The following is a 14,648-nucleotide window of genomic DNA, read 5'->3' as shown; positions in this document are numbered from 1 at the left end:
ACCAAAAAAAGAGTATTATTAAGACGTTGTGGAGATTTGTGGCTGACACCAGTTTACACTATTAATGGCGGGGCTGAAAAGTAAGTACTAGAACGGGTACCCCGCGTCCTGAAACATATCGTTTTCATGGGAACCAGCTGCTTCTTGTGTTCTTTAGGCACTTAGGTTTACTAAATAGCAAGCCCTTCCTTTCCAGGAAAGCATTCTATTTGTTGAATTACGCAGCCAAGGTGGCACGTGGTTAACGCTACGTAGGGGCTGCCATGCAGAGGGCAGTTGTCTCATATAGCAGCTGGGTGGCTGCAAGGTGGGTGTCACCCAACCCCCGGCAACTCTTTATGTGCAAAAATCGTACGATACCTACTGTTTTCATTTTGATACAAATTAGGCTAATCTAGCCTAATTACTCGTCGTCGTGTAGCTGATATAAACCATCAGCAGTAGATTAACGATATCCGGCACGCCCTATAGATTTATACGGATTAACCGCTTTTGCGCGTTTTCCCCGCATGTTGAAGGGGATTCCCTAGTGACACGAAATATATTAGGCCCATAATGTAAAATGGACGTAACTGTTTGATCGCAGCCTGACCGTGTCAGCTAATTTACTACGCTTACTTTGCAAGATTGCCAATGAATTCTTAATGCTTGCATATAAAAGACAACGAACGTGCTAAAGGCCCTTAGAAACCATCGAAAATAATGATATTATGCCACCTTTAGCACAAAGAAGTAGAGGAAGTATAATAGCGGACCACTTATTGACTGGAGAACATTATACACCGGATACTTTCCGCTGCGAGACTGGTCTGCTATGTTACTTGGGCATTCTTCTTTTCTAGCTTTACATCCTTGAACATATGTGGCAGGATTAAACATTATAGCCGGAGACGAGTTAGTGCATTTGTATTTGACTTCAAGAAAGTCAAAATGAACCCATACAAACTGGCCCTGCGAAATCCGAGTCACTATCACTGGATGTGGTCTGAGACATGATGCTGCGGCTGACAGCTCCCACAATTTTTCCTTGGTAAACTCAGCAATAATCCGCAAGCGACCAACAGCAGCCAACATACAGAAAACAGAGCAACTACCGTATGTATCGAGAAGAGTCTTGCTGCAGCCGGAAATCAGGTGAGGTGGCGGTTCTGTGAGAGAACAAATGAACATACTTAAAGAACTCTCGTCGTCGCACCAGGATTACTTTGGGCTTTACCTTCATTAGAAAATCATCTCTTCATGATAAAGTCCTATTATCACAGACAGCAAAAAACCTAATTCAATTAGTAAAATATACCATCAACGGATCAAACCACAATGTCGAAAGCCGCAGACGAAAAAGCTGAAGCAGTCCTGGATAGTCTGATTTCGCTGCCCTCCTTCGACTATAATGCCTATCAGAAAGGCATTCAGAGTATCCTCGGTATCGACACGGATTCTTGGACCAATGTCTGTTCTGCTCAGCTTTACGGAGAAACACCCAGCGTTGGCTCCGTCAAAAACATCGTCCAGCGCTTCAAAGTTCAGACCATTGCTCTGGGTGTGTCCCGTAATACTGAGTATGGGTTTAGTGGAACCGTCGTCATGGTAAGTTGGGAAGTTCTCAAATTGCTGCTCTAATGACCTTACTCATCATTCTGTCTTCAGAATGGCTTTCAAGATCGCCTGAATGCGACATCCGCAGCCTTGGTCGTTCCGGTATATCGCACGAATCTAGAACAACACATGGCTGCGAATGGGGCTAATTATACATCAATCAACTTGCCGAAGACCAAGACTTTTGTTCCGCTTTCCTGTCAAAGATTCTGAATCCCGAATTTATCAACGATAGTCTCATCTCCAGATTCCTGGGCCAACCACAATACACCGAAGCCGTTGCTTATCTCTACGAACGCCTACGCCCAAGCCTGGTTAAGTTACAACCTACGGCAACTTTCGAAGATAACTTTACAAGGAGGCAGAAACCAATCGCTGCGGTTTCAGTGAACAGTCTGCCCAATATACCAGTGTTTTCGCAGACTGTCTTGGCCAGCAAAATACTATCAGGGGCTGGGAAGACACAGGAGTTTCTCTCCACCTCTCTCCCTATAATCTGGTCCGATAATGCTCTCCTGCAAGAGCCACAGTTTCCAACCATCGGCCAGGCTTGGGCAAATTTATGGATGGCAAACACGTATGCCACCGGAGTAGTCAATACTTTAATCAATTCTGACGAGTCCTCGAAGAGTTATCCGGGGCATGGGCGCAACTCTGTCGAGTCGACCTGGATTACTTATGGCGATAAGCTATGGCAGTGGATCAAAACCCAAGAGAACAACGGCTACGGAGATATCTTCAGCGTCACAAGCTCGGAGAACTCAAAATATCTATCTCCCTTTGGATGTTTTGCTCCTGGAACAGTTGTTGCTACAGCCCGTGGTAATATTCCTATAGAAGAGTTGAAACCCTCCACCAAGGTGTTAACCAAGGCACCTAACCGTTACAGCTATACCTCGTCAGAGAGAGTTGAGCATCCCGCGGTGGCCTCTCGTGTGGGACAGCCACCCCTGGTGGTTCCGTTCTACGGCTTCAACGGAGAGGACCCGTTTGTCACAGAAGGCCACATTTTCTTCACCACGGCCGGGCCGAAGGCTATCAACCCAAGTGTTGCTAGCGTGGAAAATAGCACTGTCAACGTAGGAAAGTTGCGAGAGGGTGACGTTCTCCTTCGACTGAAGCCTGATAGGTCTGGGTACAACAAGATCAAGATTGAGTCATTCACCCGCGCAGGAGCTAAGTCCAGTACTGTGCATGGGATTCACTTCACCAAGGGTGCTGATGGAGGTCACAAGTATCATGCAAATGGCTATTGGGTCGGCGAAAACTACCCGGATCTTACGATCAGAGGACTTTTGGAGAGGTATGAAAAGATGACCTTGGCTGATCAGCGATCTTTTATCAAGCAAGTGTCCAACCTTCCGGCCACATTCCGTCAAGTTCTGGGACCAGTAGTCTACGATACAGTTCAGAGATTTTTCTCGAACCTGGGACTGCCTGCGCAGGTTACGTCCGCGTCTATCCAGAAAAGCCTTAGGGGAGCACCTAGTCTTCTCGATGCGGTGGAAGTAGCTGGCCATAATCATATTTCAATCAAGTCGGTCGTGGCAAGCTATAAATTGCTAGATCATGGCAAGCTGCGCGGGTCTCAGCTCAAAATTAACACAACGGACCCCGAACATGCAAAGAATGTTGCTAGATTGAACGAAACTAACCACTTGCCGGATATAACCCTTTGCCATGGCGCTGTGGTTGTTGGTGAGGGTGGTGTCTTGGCCAACAATGTTTCAATGTCTCATCTTTCTACGCAATGGTCTACAAAGTTGGATGGACGACCAGATGTTTATCAACATGGTGTACTGCGCTCCATATACCACGGGAAGGCAGCACTTGGATATGTCGCGACAGGACCGGCTCAAGTGAATAGCCTACATGAGCTGAGCTCGATTACTCCCGTCATGGCCGTATCTGACGCTAATACCTATGACGTCAACTACGGAACAAAGGTGTTCACCAATTCGGCAGATGCCACCACGGCCAAGTCCATTGACCCAGACAATTGGACTCCGTTCTGGAGAGTTTCGATCGGTATGTCGCATGATGCTTCTTCCGGCGGATTCAAAATTGCCCTTTCGTTGCCCGATTTGGATAAGCAATGGTTAGATTTGTGGGGATCTAGTGCTGTTGATACTCCCCCATATCAAGTCCTCCCACCAAAGTTTAATCAGACGACTTTCGTCGTGGCTATTCCCGTAGAGGTGCGGCCGGGTCTCGAAAACAGCCCCGGACTTTTGGACACAGTAAACCGATGGGATCTCAAAGACAGCGACAGCAAGCCCATGCCGGCGGGGCCAGCCTTCAACAATTTCTGTCTCTACGTAAACCTCGAGACGAACGAGTTACATGGATACTATAGCGAGCTCGCACCTGCGGACGCAGGGTCCTACAAAGACGGTGCAATTCATGCGCTAACTACACCTGGGTCTAATCAGGTGTACCATATACAACAGACCATCAATGAACTTGTGCAAGACGCACCTTCCATGCCCGTATCCTTCGAAGCAGCAGAAGTTTTTGACTCCCCAGCCAATATACACGCCCCGGCCCTGCCAGCAACGCAAGTCCTAGCAACCAAGCTCTTCACCACCCAGGACCTCTCAATTGGCGACTTACAGACCACCCCAGCCCCATCGGACACGAACCTGAATAAATTCTCGCAGCAGTACATGCAGAACGCAGCCAACTACTGGCGCCTCAAGCCAGAGGCAGACGTCTTCGGCAACGAACAGGCGGCAATGAAGACAGCCCTCCCGGCGAGCGGGAGCCTCACGGACCAGCTTGACTCAGATGGGCAGGCCTGGTTAGGAACGTACGACCGCGCACTTATGCTGCAGGCGCTGGAACGTGATAGCAAGTACTCTGCAAAGTTTAGTGACACAGACACCTCCAAGCTCAACTACTACTGGCAAGGTAGCCAGAAAGGGTGCTTGTCAGTTGGGCAGCAGTACAACCGCATCTCCGAGATTTGCGCCCACGAGACGTTCCTGGCGCTGACGCCAGGGTTAGAGGCGTACATAAAGGACTCACAAGACTGGGCACAGATGTTCTTTGCGTTCGTTGCCTCAGATGACCAACTCAACGACCAGACATTTGCGATGAGTCTTGACCCAGGAGCGAGCAACCTGACGAACAGGTATTGCATGATCCTCGCCGCACTGGATACACAGAACCGGCAATATGACGTCCAGCTATGGAATTTGGTGAGAGACAAGTTGCTTTGCAGCGTGAGCAACGGGATCATCAAGGCCGGCGAAGAGGTCAGTATACACCCTATTAAGTTGAGCACATGTACACTATCCCAGGAGTGACTGACAACGCCATTCAGGCACCGGAATTCCTTCAGGAATTTATCACTCAGCTTATCCTTCAGGTCCAGACGGGGTCCAGTAACGAGCTGTTTGACCAGCTGAAGGTGGACCTCGCCGAGCTTGAAAAAGAGCTCCAAACAAATGATGCCGAAAAGATCGCCGCTATCCTACTTAGCGATTCGTTTGAGCTTGGTCAGTGCTTCCTAGAAGCCATAAAAGATATGAAAGACATCATCGCCGCAAAGAACAAGGCCAATTTTTCCGAGGTGATGAAAAAGTGGGAAGAAAAGATCATGACAAAGTTCCCTAATCAAGGTGGTAAGCTTGTGAAATTGCTGCGATGGGGCACTCCGCTCATCGGACTTGCGTGAGTTAACCCTACTAAAGAAGCGGTGTGGTAAAGTATGCACTTGGAATTCATGTAAACTGATATCAATCTCATTCAGGATGGATGGCATTGGCATTTACATGAGCATCAAATATTTGCAAGACTGGAAAGACCTCGACGACGCCCAGAAAGCCGAAGCCGTGATCAGCATGGTTCAGTTCGTTGTTCAGACAGGATCTGGCCTAGGTTCACTGATTCAAATGATGCGTGGCAAAGATCCAGATAGGTATGTTCAATTTCGTATATTTACCTTGTTTTCATGCTTTTGGCTTGGTACAGCTTTAACGCTCGCTTAGTTTCGATTTTAAGATCGCGTGCGTTAAATGAAATCAAGTAACGGGTGAGGTAGGAGGACACGCTGTCATTGAATTGAAGGAAAACCCTGATACTGGCGAGAAAACTGTAACGCCGGCCCTCAACGAGAAGAAGATTTCAGCCATCAGCGCCAAAACCGAAGGAGAAATTTCTCCCATAGAAAAGGCTCTTGCCAAATCGGTAACCGCAAATGACGCAGTGAAGGATATCACGAAGACGTTCTCTCTTACCGAAGCCGTTGCAAGTGTCATTGCGATCGCAGCAAATATCTGTGCCGCTGTATGCATGGGATATCAAATTAAGGACGACTTCAAGAACGGGGAGTCCCCTGGAATTGAGGCTATGGTTAGTAACGGCCCAGGCCCAGATTCAAATGCAAATTATCATGTATAAAGAGTCCAGCGGGAAATCACCTATACTGACTAAGTGCCCACCAGGACATCCTCTCAGAAATTACGACGTGCTTACAAGTAATATCCGGCGTCGTCGAGCTTGGAGCAATGGTGTTGGGTGTTGAGTCTATTGCTATCCCTGTAGTAGGCTTCATCATCGCCATCGTTGGGATTATCTTGATGTTCTGCGAGTAAGTGTGGCAGAAACAACCTTGAGACAAGCTGTAGCACAATGAAGACGATGGTTACGCTGACAATCAGCCGTTATAGAATGTTCATCCCGCACAAACCGCCCCAGGATCCCGTCAATACGTACATCGACAACAACAAGCCGAATTTCATCAAGGATCTGCCGACACAGCCAGGGTTAACCCTGGCCTACAAGCTCACCGACTCATCGGGTGGCACAAAGGTGAATAAGGGCCAGGAAGGCACAGTCGTCCTGTCGATCACCAACCCGACTAACTCCAACTTACACTTTCGCTCGATTGCACTGTCGTTCCCAGCCGGGACTGACGCAGATCAACTCTTTCTCCCACCAAGTGGTAAAGATGATGTCACCTGCAAGGCACCTACCACGGACGTTGTAACATATGAACTGGTTGGCAATCCGACCAACTGGACAGTGCAAGGTGCCCCTGTTGTTAACAACACTGATGGCGGTCTGATGGCCAAGATCATCTCTACTGACAAAACCAACGGAAGCCTCGTTCCTCAAGCGGGGTTCCAGCTTAGAATTATAGGGAAAGTTAACTCTACAACTGGAACCGTTACTTTTAAGCTACAAGAGGGAGCTATATCTCGACCAGGTATCACTACAATTCCAGCAGGTGATTTTTATACTTCCTTAAGTATAAGAAAAGAATAGACTTAAATTAGAGTGACTTATTGAAGAGGTTATAAGGCCTAATCAGCACCTATATTGTATTTTATTAATGGAATCTACCTATAATTAAATTCTGCCGTCTATTTCGTTTTTACTACTTAATAAACAGCCCTACTAACGCTTTGTACTAGTTAGTGCTAAAATTATAGCGTTATAAACTATATAATTAAATTCAAACCTATGTTTAAGAGAATTTAACGCGAATTATACAGTTAACAATAGGAGACTTTGAACTGTACATTTTGCGCAGTAGTTGATGTCAGCCTAGGGCTCTCCGCGCCACACTGTCCTTGCGAGATCCGTCCCTGCGTTGAATACAGCACAACGACAACGCACTCTTTTTACCACGTCTTTCCCCAGCAGTTCGAGTCTCCAGTAGAACCGTAGTTATTACACATCTTTCTGATGGCGCAATTGTTGAACAGCAAAGGCTGGGCGCCTGCAATACCGGCATTCGCGACGCCCGCAATGCAGTAATGTCGGCCATCGTCAAACCGCATGTAGGTCCCGTTCTTGCTCTTGCACATCTTCTTTGTTGCGTCCTCGTGGAAACTGCCGTCACTGTTGCCACATAGACAGAACTGGTATGTGGCGCAAGCCCAGCTCATAGCAGGGAGGATGCTGACAAGGGCAGTGATCTGTACCAAATGTCAGCGTACGTGAATAATAGGATTTCTCAAGTTCGAGGACTCACGCTGAGCTTCATCTTGGCCAGTTTAGATGTAGGAGTTAGAAGAAGAAATGTTTAATAAGAAAGTCTTGGTTGAAAAATTATTGAAATTTAGATGCACACTTGCGAGTGGATAATGTGCTTGCGCTGAGAATCTTTTCTTGTACATGAGGGGAGAGTGTTTATATGTTTTCTCGGCGCCAGCCACTATGGCATCGTGACTCGATCTTTATGGAGTAAAACTCCCTTCTATCCAATGTACTCCGCGGTCTCACTCACGTGGGTTTGCTTGTATTAAATTGCCCTGCAATATTGGATTTACAACTTTCTTGTGGACTTAGTTGTCCTCCCGAGATTGTCGTATGCTCGTATTCTGTAACGCTTGACCTTGTTGGGACTCGGCCAACAGGCTGTCTGACTCGTTGCCAAACCCGCCCTTTTTTATTCCTTTTTTTCACAGCACCAGCCAGTAGATGCTATCTATGTAATACTTGTTACGACCCGTTGGAAACATAACCCGACTAGGGTACGCCCTATAGGGAACCCAGCGGCAAGAGAACATTTACATACAGAACGAGCGGCTAGGCACTGCAAATCCCTATAAAACAGAAGAGCTAGAGTGTAAGTCACATGAAAAATAAGCGATAGATAAGATAAAGAATACACGCTCAGTATTAAGTAGGAAAGACTTTTAGGAAATACCTTAAATAAGCGTTTACTTCTAATACGTTATAAAATAATAATAGGACAAAGGGACTACCTAAAGGATAAGTAAGGCTTATTAACAGTATAAGCTTCAACACATTTATGAATACACTTTTAAAGATTTTTAGTAGTTAACTTAAAATTTACTTCTAAATAACTTTTAATATCCTTTAAATAGTGGAACAGGGCTACTAGGGTGGCTGGGTTCAACACCGTCACAGGTATACAAGCTTTAGCCCAGAGAGCATGCACAACAATAGCTACTCTTTCATTTTCCCCCTTGATAAGTAGCTTGGTAGGTTCTATCAGACATATATGGGCGGATATCACGCATGATGAGACGTGGATTGATTTTTATTTACACAATACTTTACAGCTTGCATAAAGTGATGCGTCTCAGCCAGCCAGTTGGCCAAGTAGTACAACAGGGTCCCACCGCTTTCCGCTATAGCAAGAACGCAAAACTAGCAAACTCCTCAAAGCTAGCAATAAATTTTCTATACATCTGATCAGACACAAGAAGCAAACGTAAAGATGTGTAGGCCAGTGTAGATGACTTACAGTGGGGGGCTAGTCACCCTCGGGACCCGCGACTTGAGTGCACGGCGCATCACAGATGATAGGTTAGGTCAGTGTTTTTGGTGTGTTGAATGACTACCATACCAACTCAGTGTCCCGTTTCAATGGTAATATTGATAATGAATAACTCTGCCTGTAGCTCAGAGCACCTTAGGTACATATCAAAGCCGCCTCTAGTGTGATTGCACCATATTACCAAGTCTCCAATAGAGGAGTTGCTGTTTGCAAATGTTCTATAGACAACACCGCTACCGTCGAAACTGAATCCGAAGCCTGGTATGTGGCCTAGTGCATGCATTATATAATTAAAATCAACACTGTTCGGCTTGATCTCAGTTTCAATCTCACCATCCCGCAACAGAATGCTGTTTCCATGATTCTCAACAAAGCAGAGTGTGTCGAGAAGGCCTGGATAGCGATGGTGATAGTAACATACGGCTTTTCAGCGTGGCCATTAGTATAGCTCGCGAGATCTCGCGGTCGCATAGCTGCCGTCATGGCTTCATCCAGGGGAGTCACTGGCGCAAGCTGAGGAACATGAAGAACAACGTTTCTCTACGCGTACTCAAAAATCCCCGTTTCTTTCACCCTACTTAGTGACTCCCTCCAGCAAACGACAAGTCATATCAATATTTGCCTCAGTGTCGACCTTGCTCTGGATACTGAGAACCTTAAATATCTTGGTCGACGCGCTCGGAACAGATGCTTCGGGATAGGCCAACTGCTATTTCAGCATCTGGGACTGGTGAATTTGGGCACCCGCCGCTGTTGACCCATAGCATATTGCCGGCGCTGACACTCATACTTAACAGCTTCGAATTGGTGTGTGTTGACGTTGGATAGAAACTATGGCCCCAAGTCTAGAAGGGAGACAACAATCGATCTTGCCACTAAGCGGAATGACAATTCCTCATGTCAGACAATGAATGACTGAGAGATCTTGCGATGAATCCCAGAGGCAATTTCGCTCTAATTTACTGATGTCTTATCCAAGACAACATAACTGGTAGATGAAGAGCAACTAGAATCAAGCTGTGCCTTGTCTCCGCCCTTAGCTGGCTGTTACCAAAGTGATAGATAGCTGATGGTATAGGTATTCGTCGATGTCTCGCAAGGAACCCCCGCATTGTCTCTTGCGTGCTCGCAGTCAGCAACGCGCTATCCGGTTCGTTAAAAAGCTTCTGGGATACCCAAATCTCGCTAATTTGCGATAGCATCATGGTCGGAATCTATTTTCATCCGCCCACGGACAGGGCCACCATCTGGAGATGCCAGAGCGCGCCGAGAGTAGTAAGGTGGATTACACAAGGGCCTTCAGCCGCGTATGCAATCTTCTCTTCATATCCGCGTAAAATGCGGTTTCTGCTGCGTGACAGGCCTTACTGTACGACAATTGGCGGTGTTGCCTGGAATAGAGACCATACGCAAATCCCATTTTGCCCATGTTGCTATAAAGCTGCTCATGGTTGACCGTCTGTGTGCATTGGTCAACCGAGTCATAATACATAGATCGCAAGTACTCGGACTTACTTTAATGAAGAATGTCCGAATATATCGAGGCATTTGTCTTCATCTCGACCTTGATACTGTCGTACGCGCAGTCGATTCATTCCTCGCCGTCAATATCGTAAATCCGCCAGACGTACCACATTTGGCTAGTGCTATTGGTAGCTAGGCGCCCCGGTCGCATGAGGATCTAAACTTCAACCCTGCGCTCAGATGGTTCGATATTAATAGCGCGGAGGAATTGAATATTGCGCAATCAGTAGCCTGTTACCTGGTGTTCTACACGATTTGAAAGCTGGCGCGCGGCTTCAATGGCCATAACTAACATCTCCCTGCCAGGATATATAGGGTTTCCACTTGGCTATGTAATTTTTAGCAAAGAGGGAAACAAAGAAAATAGATATGGAGGAAAGGTGAATAGGTGAAGTAAGTAAGGACGAAAAATAGGGAGAAGGTACACATTTCCATGGTCTGAAACCCACGGATTTTCTTGCACCCTGAACAAAATGTCTCAAGTGCGGGCTGTTAGAGTTTGAATCTCGCTGTTGATACCTAGGATTAATTTGTATGCACTCTAGGTGTTATTTTTTAGGTAGCTAAATGTTCAGCTCCTCCCCCAAAGCCAAATGCATTACCTCAAATACGTGGTGTATATTAGGTGATAGTGGATTATTTTGAATCTAATTGCCAGTAAAAGAAAGGTTGTTCTTTAATTTTGAAATAGTTTTAATTTAGAATAACAGTAGAGAATGGGTTCGACTAAGGCAGAACAAATATTTCCGCCTGCTGGATTGTTTCCTCCGTTGTACGTGCAGTGAGTCAAATAAGATCTGTAGAAGTTGGTGGAAAGTGTGTTGCCAACTAAGCCCGATTAGTCTATATGTGCTGCCAGACAGAGGCCGCTTTCGTCTCACGCTTTGTGCGTCAGTAGTAGCCTTGAGGTTTGTTAGTGTCCCAGTGTCTGTTTTAGTACCCTAGGCTCTAGCTTCATTCCTTGGGTGATTTTAAAATACTGGGGCCCATCATATACTAATTCTACTACATTCAGCGAAAGGAAATTGACGGAAACGGTTTAACTGAACCACATAAAGTGGTCTACTGAGTTCCAAAGCCTGGTTATATTCCATGCTATTCTGTTTGGAGAGGTCATTGGTTTCTATGATGCGCCTTTCAAGCCTAGTAACAACCCGGGAAAAAGCTTGTTTCCTCTAGCAAATGTTATATATCCTGGTCAACACTGTTTCCCCCTCAAGGGCTAGCTGTTCAAGAGAGTTCGCCCTTTCTGCTTGGTGTTTTTAAGTAAACTTTGAATCACTAAATCGCGTTTTTGACCCTCATCTTGTTTATCCAAGGTTGAAGATGCCAAGGCGGGTCTTCGCGATGGGCATCATGCTCACAGCCGCCACGACAACCCAGGCGGCGACCAGTTCCCAGTCGAATTCAACATCGCTATCAAAAATTACGGCATCTATACCTAAATGCGCTGTAAGTTTCACCCGGCTCCGATTGATTGTCTCCGCGCGTGCTCGCTTGAGCGAGTCTTCCCAACTCGGGGCACATCCCCGCCACTGGGCCGCCCGGCGACCTTACGTCGTTTGTGTTGACTAACACATAATGTTTTGACGATTAGATTCCATGTGTCATCGACGGGTTCTCTAGCGGTGGCTGTTCTGTCGCTAGGCTGAGTGACTGCCTGTGTACTAACACCACCCTGCAAGCTCAAGTATCTCAATGCGTTCAGACATCCTGCGTATATTATAATCAAGTTGGTACGTGTATAATATCTCCACTAATAAAATGGGATATACCTAGGATGATCTTCACTGACGCAAACACCTCGCCTTCAGCTACCGTCCGGATTTCGCAGGAACTTTGCCACGGTTACCCGATTCCAGATCGCCGTCATGAAAACATAGTCCCTTTCATCATACTCCCTGCTATCGCGATTTTAATTGTCATCCTGAGGTGTACATCAAGGTTGTTAATCGCTAAAAAATTATGGTGGGATGATTGGGCTGCGTTGTTTGGCTTGGTATGTATTTTCCCTAATGTTGTACCATGCTAAGTGCTTTATACTAACAATGGGCAGTTCCTTACTTTAACAACGTGCGTGATTTTTAATATAGGTATGAACCCTAGGACTGATCACCTCTATTAAGCTTCTTGATCTCTTAACTTGCACTAGGCTTTAACATGGGGTTTGGACTTCATTATTGGGATGTTGACCCAGACAGGGGAAAGACGATTTTGCAGGTTTGGAGAATCTTGCTTTACCTTCATGGCTTACCATGCGCTAATATCGCGGTGTAGCTCTTTTATGTCTCGCAGATGCTCTATATATGGTTAATGTACGTTTCCACTATGCTGAATATCTAACTACTTGTTATTAGACTGGCTAACCAAGTTTGTTTAGCGGTTGCGCAAAGCTATCTATCTGCGCCTTTTATTGCCGGGTTTTTATAGACGAGCGGTTCCACCTCGTCATCAAATACTTTGTTGTGTTTGCAATACTTCGAAATCTCTTGTATTTCTTTTTAATCGTTTTCCAGTGCGTACCCGTTCAATCGATTTGGGATCGATCCATTAACGGCCACTGTCTCAACATATCGGCCGTCAGTGTTACTGGAGCCGCCTTTGCTATCGTTGAAGATATTTTTCTCATCATAATCCCGATTCCTGAGCTCGCGAAACTGCAGATGGGATTGCAGAAGAAGTTGGGTTTGATAATCATGTTCGCGGTGGGGTCTTTGTAAGTAGCTTAGACACCTAGTTCTACAAGGCTGTAGACGATATAGCTAACGCCATGCAATAGCGCAACCATTGCAAGCATGATCCGACTTAAATACTTGGTGTCTTTCTCCTTCACCTACGACCCTACCTGTAAGTTTCAAAAAATGGCTGGAAGCAAGCACCTTCACTCCTCAAACTAATGCGTTGTAGGGGACAATTTCAACACCATTACATGGTCTGCCATAGAAGTCGACGTCGCCATTATATGTGGCAGTATTCCTATGCTACAACCGTTGTTTAAGAAGATCTATAGTTCTCTTAACGACCTGCAAGCGACTGCCACCGGCATGTGGCGCAAGGCATCACGCAATGTATCGTTGTCGAGTAGTGCCAACCAATCTAGTAGCTCTTATGCTTTAAAGCACTAGAAGCTGCAGCGCTATAGCTAAGCAAAAATAATGAACTCCATTTTAACCCCTGATATATAGTCTATAACGAACTATAATAGAGTGCATTAAAATCTACTAATAATAATAAGTAGATACTATAAAGATAGAGGGTGGAATTTATTGAAGTTTTAATAAGTAATGGAATGGGGCGGGGTTTCGCTGTAGTGTTGTACGCGTGCAGCTACAACTCGCGTGACGATTGTAAGGAATAAAATGGGCTACAGCCAGCCAGCTTACATACGCATCAATTAACAATCACAACACCTTAGACACATTCTTCCTCGCCAGGTGCAGCCATAATGATTCACTTCGTTTCGTTACTACTGTAGCCTACAGTACGTCGGTTATTAGTGGGTGTGTTGTGGTGTTTACATCCATCCATCCATCCATACTATTCCACCTTAATGGTGCCTCGCGAAACAATCGAACCTCCCGATCTTCATATTACCATGGGATCGCTACCCTGTAGCAAGACAATTGACAGCCCGACGGTTTCTCGCCAGCAAGACCGTCAATTAACAATCTGACTGCTGCTCGCCAGCCCGACTGTTGCCAACTAACTGTACTGCTGCCTGTCAGCCTGGCTGGGAGATAATAAGGAATAGAGGGAGGCAAGACTGCTGCTTGCTAGTACAACTGTCGCGTAGCTACAACTACAGCCTGGCTGCGTACTGATGCTTCCCATTTCTCTTGCTGTCGCGCCCAGCCGCCCATGTTCTTATCTCCATGTGTCTTGGGCACGTGTGTTCTTGAAATACGAAACAACTAATTGTCAAATAGTCATATTGTGTAGATTGTTGTTTGCGTGCTAAGTCGACTCAGTACAGGAACACTTTCCTGAGTATTGCGGGAAGCTCTGATTATCGAACAGGATACCTCCCAGAATGGGTCTCGCAAACATGCGTTCACATCATTGGTGGCGAGTATAATAAAATCCTCAGGCCGACTGATCCCCAACTGACATGCGGGAAGCATAACGTGTCGACAACGAAAGCTGAAATGTAATGAAGCGAAGCCCAACGGTGGGCAGTGCGTTAAATCTGATCGTGAATGTTTTATTAACGGAAACATAAAGTTCCAGCATTTCATCCCCCAGTCTCCAACCGAGAAAGGACTACAAAAAG

The 14,648-nt window shown here is 46.1% G+C and overlaps 2 protein-coding genes across 2 annotated transcripts; one reads left to right on the top strand and one right to left on the bottom strand.

Moving 5' to 3' along the window:
- Positions 1–1,317: 1,317 nt before the first annotated feature.
- Positions 1,318–6,689, top strand: EsH8_VIII_000007 (Hint domain-containing protein; the record flags this gene model as incomplete). Its single annotated transcript, XM_083269049.1, has 10 exons — positions 1,318–1,587; positions 2,145–2,899; positions 3,464–3,624; positions 3,838–4,853; positions 4,922–5,271; positions 5,351–5,518; positions 5,736–5,952; positions 6,045–6,190; positions 6,270–6,400; positions 6,676–6,689. 10 exons carry the CDS (start codon positions 1,318–1,320, stop codon positions 6,687–6,689), a joined length of 3,228 nt encoding a protein of 1,075 aa, XP_083128817.1.
- A 537-nt stretch (positions 6,690–7,226) lies between these two features.
- On the bottom strand, positions 7,227–7,591 carry EsH8_VIII_000006 (uncharacterized protein; the record flags this gene model as incomplete). The annotated part of the gene is made up of 2 exons (XM_083269048.1): positions 7,227–7,523; positions 7,580–7,591. 2 exons carry the CDS (start codon positions 7,589–7,591, stop codon positions 7,227–7,229), a joined length of 309 nt encoding a protein of 102 aa, XP_083128816.1.
- Positions 7,592–14,648: the final 7,057 nt, after the last annotated feature.

Source organism: Colletotrichum jinshuiense, chromosome 8 (genome assembly GCF_051148585.1).
Source record: "Colletotrichum jinshuiense chromosome 8, complete sequence".
Classification (NCBI taxonomy): domain Eukaryota; kingdom Fungi; phylum Ascomycota; class Sordariomycetes; order Glomerellales; family Glomerellaceae; genus Colletotrichum; species Colletotrichum jinshuiense.
Note: the sequence above shows the minus strand (reverse complement) of the source record. Positions and strands in the feature narration are given on the sequence as shown.